Here is an 11,936-nt window from a genome sequence, read left to right as displayed (position 1 = left end):
AGCCAGAGAAACCATCCTGAGTATATAGCGGCTTTGATCATGAATGTCCGAGAGAGCCAACAAATATTAAGCACTCTTCTCACCATAACTTTCTAGCGAAAATTTAGGTTTTGGGGGCAGAAGACGTGTTCTAATAAAACTTAAAATGAAATAGACAGTTTAAATGTACTATAAATGCAACTCGACAAAGGGATTGGGACTAACTCGTCGGTGACATTTTTTCGAAAGTTATGAGGGACACCTTGTTCATTTTCAGAAACTTTTTTCACTTGTGGTTCTGAAAATGACATACTTTGGGCTAATCTATCCACACTTTTGTTATGGAATACGTTTATTGGTTGGCTGCTTGAAGGAAGACTTGAAAGAGCCTTCAAGCTTCAAAGAAGTCAGAATCATTTCAAACACAAATTTTATAAAGTCGTTTTTAAATTTTTTGATGTTGGGATTGCTGATTTAGCTTTTTTTTGAAGGTTTAGATGCCATTTAACTCTAGGCAGGGAGTTCCATGGGTACATTATGAGATCTTTAGGTTCTTTGGACATTTTGTACTTCGAGCAACTACAAAATGAAAATAATTTCAAAGCTTGATTAAAACACTTCGTGGACTCCTTTTATTCCCTTCAGGATGTCATGGATGGCCACTGGGAACTATAAATGAATTCACTGCCTCTGTAGCTTGGTCCTACAAGTGTGAAAGAAGTGGACGCAATGTTGTGTATAAATGAAGCAATATTATATGCAACTTACAGTTCATTATATGGATGGTTTTTCTACTTAGTTAATCTTATCACTAAGAAACATTGATATCGCTATACAATGTGAATTATTGAATACCATACCATTACGCTTACCACAAAATGAAATATATTTGAATAAATAATATTTGACGAATAGTGTAAGAAGTATCTTAAAATTATTGTGAGACAGAATTTATTGCAGTTCATACATAATGAACTCATTTATCAGAGTGCTGAAGAGTTAGACAACACTCAGCAATAATAAATAGTTTCAGTTTTACGCATGAATGCTGAAAAATCCTACTTTTGTACTATGGCTTTTGACGAATGAAAAAATGTAGCAAAAAGTTTTTTTTTTCAAAAGAGATTTTTGCCAAAGGACAAGCAAATGGTGAATAAATTGGATTTTCCTCCAGTTGCCATCATTAGCCTCAGAAATAGTCGGAGACAGGGCCGTGCATGTGTTCTCTATGACGTGGGCATTCAAATAGGATGAATTGTCTAGATAATTATTTAATTTCTTTCATTAGTATAAATTAGGTAAAGCTGCAAAAATTTGTAGGGTGAGATTTTTTTTATAAAGAATGACTTTTATAGCAAAAGATTGTTTATCTTAAGACGCAAACTGTTATGTAGATTTTTATTTCCCAAAAATCACAGACTTGGTTAGGGACTTTACAATATAATAGATATGGGCAATATATCATTAAAACCCCTGCAAATAACTGAAAGACACAAAACATTTCGATACCAATTGAGAAATGTAATTTAGAAGTTTTAACGTCTTCCAAACATCATTTACCTCTAATAAAAGTCATCTGAAATGGCGATGTTTGCGATATCGCTGCCATAATGCTAAGAAGTGCGAGCGAAGTACTTATAGCTGATAACAACTAGTTACCAATGCATAAAACTTACTTTTAGAACTGTTATTGGTACAAATAGCTTCTAGGTATGACTGTACATAGTTAAACAATTATATATTTTAATAATCTCGCATCATTATTGTTGCTGTTATTTTTATGTAGTAAATATTATTTAAAGAAAGTATATATTAAACGCAAAACAAAAATAATACCAATATCATCCAATGGAAATAAAGCACTCTAATTTTTTTAATGTTTGAGTTGTTACGTTGGTGGTTTTTCAACGCCTACGATGAAATAAACTGTTTTAATTAAATTCAAATGAACTAATTACGAATTCTTATCAATAATTTGTCACAGCATAAAAAATTATCCAGTGATTTATGGAAAGGCAATTTTCCATTCATAAAACTATTGTAAACAGAATTGCTAATTTGCTTGAATATTTTATTTTCATTGCTGATGGCTAGAATTGTACTACGAATAACGGTAACTAAAACTTTTAATAATGATTCCAGGACACAAAAGCAAACAAAGATCCATACATACAAAGCCTATACGAGTATTTACGGAGAACAACGCCAGGACAAGAATCTTCAGTGGCTTCCTTGATCTGGCGGGACGGGAAGGACAGACGAGGAACTGCCTAGCGCTGACGAGGTCGTGCTGACAAGGTCGCCTACTGAGCTGCACAGTAGGTGAGAGCAAGTCCCGTCACAGAACCTCGCAGGTCGCTGCTCACGCCGCGCCGCACTCTCTCGGCAGCCTTCAAAATGGTGGTAAGTCAACTTTACTTAACTACTTTTATAATATCTGTATCATACCCTTTATTAATAAAGTATTTTTAGTTTGAACATAGTTCTAGTACGTGTATATTCTAATATTTTAAGTATTAAAAATAAATGTATTGAAAAAAGTAAACCAGAAGGATTTTAGGAAGATTTGTATTTCTGAAGTTTAGCTTTACATAATTTCTAACATAAACAGTTGTCATATTTTTACTCTTCCGTTTTAACATTCTATACTTTGTTCTTTATTTTACATTAATTGTTTATTTCTCGTTTAATATTATAATTTGTAATTTTATTTCATACTAAACTTGACGATTGATTACGTTTGTTTTAATTAAGATTAATTTTAATAAATAACAAAAAGCATATGTAACATGCAGTTTTTCTAACGCGTGATGTACACGATTTGTGTTTGTTTTATGTGGGAAAAAAATGTTATGGTGACTAAACTTTTAAGTTACAAATTCAAGTAATATCTGGAGTTTACTCATTCATATTAATATAGTTAAACTGAAAGAATGCATTTAAATAATAAAGTCGCTATACAGAGTTTATTGACTATTTAATATTATTGTGATATCCAAGAAAATTTAATAATTTTAATTATATCTCAAAAATGAAATTAATCATAAAATATGTTGCTAAGCGTTGTTTGAGAACGGCGGGACCAATTTTGGCTAATTCTTGTAAAATATTTTGTTAAAATCCAAGAAAGGTTTGTGAGGAGAAAAGATTTCAAAAACTACCTGGAATATTTTGGAGTTCCGAAAAATATTATAGAATGTACGTTTCACAATCCAAATGTAACTAAACAGCTATTGAAAATTTCAGATAAAGATCGACAAATTGGCAGAGACATATGTTATTTATTTATGTTCTTAAACAACAAGACTTCTAGAAAACGAAACCTTACAAACGATTATTTTGGAAAGTTGCAGGAACTTAAAAAGTATTTCCTCCTTATACCGGAAGTAGATAGGAAGTAGGTAGGATTTACTACGTCTTAATAGGCTTCTCAGTCCTACGTATGTATGTAATATTTCATGTATATTCATCGGAACAAGAAAGGATACTTGACTATGGCCCTGGAAATATTGTATACTGAAAGTATATTACGAGCCAGAATTAGATGTTTTGAATGAAGTAGATTTCTGAGAGCTACAAACGTATATAGTTATTTAATTGGGGCAAAAATGCAAACTAAACTGTGGCATCGTAAGTGAATTCAAACGACCGGAAGTAGATACCTAATTTTTTCTCGGTACAAGGCAAACGCTACTATGGTACTGGAAATATCGTACACTGTGGGTATACGACAAAGGATAGAACTAAAAGCTTTTTGACCGAAGTAGGTTTCCGAGACTTGGTAACAATGCATGCTCAGCTGTGACGTTAGGAATATAATTAATTTGAACCAGAAATGCTCCTGTACATGCAAAACATGATATAAGAGTCAGCTTAAAGTCCGATACTCTTAAACAATATGTACCTGATAAATGCCAACTTAAGTTTGAAAAAATTCATAAGACTCCATAATATTACATCATACTTGCTTTTACTAAGTATTATAAAGACTTCGATTTAGTAAATTATGTTCGAAGTCGTGGGCAAAATCTGGTAAAATAATAAATTATAGTCATAAAATTAATAATGTTTTTTACTAATGAATTTAAATTTATTTTCTAATGATGTAAGACTTTGTGTCAACTAATTTTAGTTATTTTGATTCCAATATAGCGTCGTGTTTAATATTCAAAACCAAAGTGTTCTTTATTCTATCTTGCCCGCAGATACCCTTAGGCCATTCCAATTCCATTGTCTCTTGTCAAAACATTTTTGCTGTTGTATGCGAATCTAAAATCTTATTATTCCTCACATTCTGTTGATATTTCAGTAAACCTAAAAGATTGGTTTTGTAGTGATATAACTGCTAAACAACTGACTATGAATCATTAATAATTCAACGACTATTATTTACGAGATTCATTGGCATAAACATAACCTGTTTGCACTTACATAGTTGTGTGTATCTAGTTCAGAGTTAATTCATTCAGAAGCAAAAAGTCTCTTATTCATACAAAAATGGCTTCCTCAATTTCCATAACGATTTTTATCCATGTTCAAGTTACAAATTGCCTTTCTCCCATTGTTTTTTTTTATATTTTATTTTTTTTTTTTATTTATATTACACATTATTATGAATTATTTTGTTGGGTTTTTAAACACTTTGATCGAAAAATTGGCAGAAACATCTATTATGTATTTATTTTTGAAATAACAAGACTTTTAGAACACGAAACCTTATAAAGGATTATTTTTGAAAGTTGCAGGAACTTAATAAGTATCTCCTCCTTAGGCCGGAAAAAGATAGGAAGCAGGTAGGATTTTCTACGCCGTAATAGGCTTCTCAGTCCTATGTATGCATGTATGTTTTCTTCATTGTGACACCAAGGAAAACTCAAAGTAAAAGTAAAAAGTTTAAAGTTCTAAGTAAATTAAATAACAATTTTGTTTACAGAAATAAAATTAAGATTTTCTAAAAATTGTTTAAATGTAGACAAAGGACATTTTGGATTTGAGCGCCTCATTATCTATTTTTTATATAAAATCTGGAACATATTATTTTGAATTACTTACTAAATTTTTTAGCCTAAAGATTTTTAGTACAAATATTATATACCGTATTCCTATGTTTCAACAGATAGATATAAACGGCAAAAACGTAAGCAAGAATGTATTTCACTCGTCCCCATTTGTATAACTGTATGGATAGTGAGGTACTGTATTTTATATGGTATTGCGTCACACTGTTTGTCATATACAATGGAATACAAACAAGAGCCATTGCTATGCCCGGAGCTGGGCTGAGGTGTCCGAACGTCATCAATGTTATTCCGGTAATCTAACTGTCGCTGTCCACTTTCACCTCGGGCAGCGCAGTTAGCAGATATTTTCGACGTGATTGAAAGCTCTGTACATGACATAAACGGCAGGCCAGGCTCGTCGTAAACACAAACGATGTTATGCCTAAATGTAATCACTTTGGATGCTTGTTTAAACGTTCCAGTTCGTTGTAGCGAATTTATTTGATAATTAGTGAGACAATAATGAATCTTGCCTACAAAAGGCGAAACAACGAACTGTGCTGGAGATTAAATGATTGTTATTTTAAATTCTTACTTTTTGTTTAAAATAAAAATTAATCGCTTTTCATTTAAATAAACACATTTTTTCGTATTCTGTGATTCCGAGAGAAGTAATTTATGTAAATAAAACATGAGCTGTCTCGGGAATTTGGCAGCTCAACTTGGAATTTTGAAGAGCGATGTTATAAAAAACTGTTTGTCAAGTCGAACTAAACCGTTGTAATTGTATTCTGATCTGAGAACTGTGGTTTTATATTTTTTATCTTAACGGAATGCATTTTTTTTAAAAACACGTTTAACCCTAAGTTGCTCAAATACAATAACAATAATAGTTTAGGGTTTTTAAAAAAATGTATACAGGGACAGGGTGCCTACAAATTACTTTATAAAAATTCAAAATTTGATTTGTTAAAATACTATTAAAATATAGTCTTATCTTGCTTTTCTTAGTGACAAAAAGCTTCGATGATGTTCAAAAACGATAACGATGGGTAAGTGATTTTTACCTGTTAGGTTCAACATCAGCTGATCACTAATCAGCAGTTAAACAGCAGTAATAACAAACTCTACTTGTTTATTTTAAATTATGGTGCTCATTAAAACCTTTACTATTCCGTTATTATTTATCGAAAAAAATAAACTTAGTATTAAAATGCTCATATGAAAGAGCATTGTTTTATTTTGTGTATATTAAGCCAAAGAGCCAACAAACGGATGTCCGTAATGGGGCAGGAGGGGTCACTGAACATTGAAACACGAGTCTTCCAGCTTTTTCAATGGATCCACAGTGATCTTTTAGTATGAGGAACCCATTCTCATACTCTTTAATGTATACATTTTTGGATTGTGGTGGTTTGGATTTCTGGGGGCCCTGAACGATTTTCTTCGCAATAAGTCTTGCGGAAATTCCTAAGTGAAAGTAACTGATTTCTACTAACTGTACTTAATACTTCCCTAGCATAGGCTTACTCAGCTAGTATATGCCATTTGTGAACATCTTGAGGCCGATTGTTGGTTTCGTTATTTTAAAGAATAGTTTATAGAATTTTTGAGGGGAAGGTGAAATTTTGCCACAGAAGATGAGCAATCTTGGTGGATCTTGAAAACATGAGGAGTTTAATATAAAATTGCTTCTTCCAAAATGGTACTATGGTAACTTATTCATCCTCTTTCTTCCTGAGGATATTACACAGTGCTGATCAACAGATTACAGATCTTACTAAGAGTTTCGGATATCCTTACTCAGCATAGAACATCTGTGCAGCACATCTGACGCACTGAAGAAATATCTGCTCAGCATTATCTTCTTGACTACTCATCATTACTCACGTGTCCTATCGGCTTTATTCTGCTTATCAATCAAAATAAGACGCCAGCTGTGATATTTCTACCCGAGTCTTCCGCTGTAGTTGGAATAATAGATTCAGTTGTTAAATTACTACAGAATTTAAGGTCACGTGATTTAAGGCTGTTGCTATAGGAACTAAAAAGTAATTGTACCCCATCGTTGTAGCATGAAAACCGTGATTATCGTACTAGTTTATTTACTCCAAAGCAATTGCTATGCAAATATTTTAACATATATATATATATTGCTCGATGGCATAATCTAATAAGATAATGAACGAGTATTAGACCAACAACAAACCCCTCTCTCTTCTCACTGCATAAAAATAAAAACTTAGTCTTGACTATTACGATCGTAAGATATTATCGTCGGTTATAAACTGAATATCCATTATGTGTGAATCCGTAGCTATCTTCTGTATCGATCTACTGTATGTACACAAATGTAGAACCAAATCCATCTGGAGGAAGGCAGAATGTAGGTCACTAGGTCACGAGCAAAGATTGTTGATAGCATAACACCAGTCCTACACCTGTTCTATGTCATGTATATTTATATTCACTTTTATATATAGACTTGCACTCCCCTACAATTATTACACTCATACTTGCAGTTGAAATTAGTTAGAACAAAATAATGAACATAATGTTTTTTAATGTATTCTATACAGTTTTTGGTTTTGTTCCATAAAATTTCCCTTGTATGCACTAATCAAGAAACACGTCAATCAGCTCTGCCTATTCTTGTGGTGTATTTTGCTCGTAAGAACGTTAATGAAATTGGAAAGAGTGCATATTTCAACGATTATATGTTGAAACTCTCCCACAGCTTGCTTTTCCGGTAGGATGGAAAGTATTTACTACTGGAAGTTGAGGATCTGACGCAATCTCATTTTGAAGAATAGGGACACCAAAATCATATTCTTTTTCAACGGCATTTCAAACAATCATTAATAAGAGATAGTCACTGAAAGATACTCCAATCTCTTTATTCATTTCAGATTTAAGTCAAAGATGAGACCCTAAAGTCGGAGATGAAACTGTTAATTTTAAGCACCTCTGAAATTTATTGAATTCCTCCTTAATGTCATGATATTTTACTAAATAGCTGTAACAATTTCAGTAACATTTTAACAATATTAGGCCAGTATGAATAAATCCTAAAACTATGGAAGACAAAAGATGCACTCCTTGGATTTTCAGTTAACACTATTATGACATCATTTTACTATAGTTGATTAAAAGCGCGAAAAAACTAACCCAGACTAAGGAAAGCTTCTGCACCTAACATGAAATTTGTAAAGTCTAAGGCCCTTTGTACATTACACGATTCTGCCCATCTGGGGAAAAACCGGACTTATTTTTATACATGTAGAATAATAAACATTTACTATCACCACATTTATATTATTATTCATATTACTCTTGACTTTAACAGATAATATTCTAGAAGCTCTTTTCTTATTGGAATTCTTAATTAATTTGGAAACAAACACTCCCATAATACAATTTTTATTTTATACTATAAGATTTCAGTTATGTGGGTCTTGTGATGTGTTCTTTGAACATGAAAGTCCTCACAAAAAAAAAATGTTATAATTTGAGTTTTTTGTTTTTCAAATTAATTTAACATATAGTTTAAACACAGATTTAATATCTGCTAAATAACCCAAGTCCATAAATACTATGGATAATGGATTGTTATGGGAGGTTTCAAAACAAGTGGAGTGTAGTCCGGAGGAATTTTCGAAAAATAAATTACACCTATTTGTTATCCAGGGACCCTAAGAATGTCCATGTAAAATTTCAGAATAATCGGTCCTGTAGTTTTTATGTGATTGAGTAAAACACACACACACACACACACACACACACACACACACACACACACACACACACACACACACACACACGAGCAGACACAATTAGACTGTTATATAACACTATCGATTGCATATATTACGTTGTAAAGCTATATTTACAAATAATAGTTATTGAACAATGCACTGATACAAAATTCTATTCGTTGATTACTATATTACAAAATCAAATTATTCCCTGCTTTAAAACGATATATAGAACGATATATAACATCACATTTGTTTAACAGATTACACAAGTATATAGTCTCCAATATTCCTCGGAGAGATGAACCCTACTTACCCGGTGCGGATATATCAGATATCAGACGCGCGAAGTGACTTCTCATCTGACAAGCCTCTCACTCACTTCATCGATCGGCCAATGTAAAAGGAACATGTACACATAGTAGTAGCTAGCTATTATTAATATTATTGATAACAAAGTGCTATATTAATGTAATATATTATTAACTAAGAAATACAACTTGACAAGTTTTAAATGGAACAGGTGAGAAAAGAAACTCATTATAAAAAAAATGAAGAAAAGGGAATATTTTTCTACTTTCAAATAGTTTGTACTAAAACAAAAAACAATATTTTACAATATATCAATTTTGGTTTGAATATATGAATAACGAATTGAGGGTCAATTTTGAAGATAATGTAAGTCTATTGCAGGTTTTATTCTCGCAGTTTTAATATTTTTCCTAAGTTATAATAAATTACCCTACACTAAATATGTTTTTCTTTAATTTTGGTATAAAGACAACACGAAACACAACGTTTCGAGGATTGGAATCTATCCTCTTCGTCAGGTGAGGGAGTTATTAATACATACAAAACTAACGAACAGAAAGAAGTAAAGAAGGGAAAGAAAAGGGATACAGTATCCCACTGTAGCCTGTGCTAGTGTGATGTGTGATTTTTATCCTCGTACTTGTGATTTGTGATCGGGACTTGCATTCTGTGCAGTGACAACGCCTGGACTGGACCCCAAGCAGTTTTTGGGTATGTTTGTACCATTTTTCTCCTTCTTTACTTTTCTCTGTACGTGTATGTTATTTTTGTATGTATTGATGACGATACCTACCACCCCCACCTGACGATGAGGATAGATTGCAATCCTCGAAACGTTGTGTTATACCTTTTATAACCTATAACGATGGCAAATATCCAAAATCCTGTTATCCTTTCATAAAAGAACAAAGAACCATAAACGGATCTCCTTTAATTCATTTACTTATACTTATGCAGTGATAAATATATAGATTACCACGCACACACGAATCACATACTGCACCGATAAGTCCTTCAGTACACAATAAACCCCTGAACTATCAATGTTGCAGGTGATGGACAGCGGGTTGGTACTCTGCGAAGATCGAAAGGCCAGCCTTTACAAGGAGTACATGATGACACCGGAGAGTGTTCAAAAAGATATAGATGCCTTAAAATTGTGGATATTGAAGCAACCTCATCTACCGGATATTTCTCAGTGTAAGTATCTGCTTAAGTATTACAGTGTAATCTTAATGTTTTATAAATTATTAATAATTTTGTTTGAAATTTGAGACTAGATTTATGCAACACTTTAAATCCCCTTGAAGGTATTTATTAACTACTGCATATAAGTTATTGTAAACAATTTATTTATGGGAGGGGAACCGAATGGGTGGGAACCTACAGAATTAATATTCGACCTAAGAAGTGGTACTGGCTCATGATCTCCTACATGCTCAGTGTGTCCATGACCAACAACAGGTTGGTTATCTAATAATGCTCAGTGTATCAATGACCAACAACTGGTTGGTTACCTCCTACATGCTCAGTGTGTCCATGACCAACAACTAGTTGTTTATCTCCTACATGCTCAGTGTGTCCATGAACAACAACTGGTTGGTTATCTCCTTCATGCTCAGTGTATCCATGACCAACAACTGTTGGTTATCTCTTACATGCTCAGTGTATCCATGACCAACAAACTGTTGGTTATCTCTTACATGCTCAGTGTGTCCATGACCAACTGGTTGGTTATCTCCTACATGCTCAGTGTGTCCATGAATAACAACTGGTTGGTTATCTCCTTCATGCTCAGTGTATCCATGACCAACAACTGTTGGTTATCTCTTACATGCTCAGTGTATCCATGACCAACAACTTTTTGGTTATCTCTTACATGCTCAGTGTGTCCATGACCAACTGGTTGGTTACCTCCTAAATGCTCAGTGTGTCCATGACCAACAACTGGTTGGTTATCGCCTCATCCCTAGAGCTCATAAGGAAAAATTGGATTTTCTAGGTTCCACGCTACGTGGTAACGCATTACTCGACGAAATGCACTGGAAATTAACCGACAGCAGGACGGCCGGGTACTAAACCGTCCAGTAGGGCCCAGCAGGTGTCCGCTTCAGTAGAAAACACAAAAAAGTTTTGAATATAAAGAATTCAATAATTATCTCCTACATTTCGTTTTAGAATCTTGGTGAAAATAATTAATTTCTCTATTGAAAATACATTGTGTGCTATTGATAATTTTATTTGATAATAACATGATTTTGTACATGCTCAATTGAAATGACGTTGGCGCAGAAGGAACCCTCTTCAATAAAAATGTTTTTATGAGATATTTGCATACACTTTCGAGTTCACTAGTGATGGATGCATTCACATTTAAAAATGGAAGATGACAACCCTAGTTACTGACACAAATACATCTCCAGAGTAATAGTGTCACTAGTTAAAGTGAAGTAGCTGCAATATCACTTCATTACTTCATTAGTTAAACTTGACTATTCTTAATAACTTATTATAGGTTACATCTAAGTTTTATCTAAGTTTGAAAACATTTCCTTTCGAAAGATTTGTAGTTGTTTTTGTTCGTTGAATCGTAAGTTCGCGATTATTTAAAATTTAAAACAGAATGAATGTATTTATTTATTCATTCAGTTACTTTTTTCACAGCAGAATTATTAATTCTTTCTTAAACAAGCCCTACAAAAACGTAAACATTAAACCTTTGCTACATTTGTATATTTTAAAGTCTTTTATGTCCTGTAAATTATCATTTAACAGTAAGGCAGTTTCCATGATAATTTAAAGGGCAACTTTTATTGTGTAGTTCCACATGAATTATTTATTTCTTTAATGCGGATCAAAACTATATCAATGAAATTGCATTCGCAGATAT

At 32.9% G+C, this 11,936-nt stretch overlaps 1 protein-coding gene across 1 annotated transcript in view; it reads left to right on the top strand.

The window, feature by feature from the left end:
• The first annotated feature begins 2,258 nt into the window (after positions 1-2,258).
• LOC124358630 (retinol-binding protein pinta-like) overlaps positions 2,259-11,936 on the top strand; it is a 31,544-nt gene continuing 21,866 nt past the window's right edge. The window contains exons 1-2 of the mRNA XM_046810930.1: positions 2,259-2,382; positions 10,099-10,246. Of these exons, the coding sequence (XP_046666886.1) occupies positions 2,377-2,382; positions 10,099-10,246 (154 nt within the window). The 5' untranslated portion in view covers positions 2,259-2,376. The remainder of the gene's footprint in view (positions 2,383-10,098; positions 10,247-11,936) is intronic.

The sequence above is a fragment of the Homalodisca vitripennis genome, chromosome 3 (genome assembly GCF_021130785.1).
Source record: "Homalodisca vitripennis isolate AUS2020 chromosome 3, UT_GWSS_2.1, whole genome shotgun sequence".
Lineage (NCBI taxonomy): Eukaryota > Metazoa > Arthropoda > Insecta > Hemiptera > Cicadellidae > Homalodisca > Homalodisca vitripennis.
Note: the sequence above shows the minus strand (reverse complement) of the source record. Positions and strands in the feature narration are given on the sequence as shown.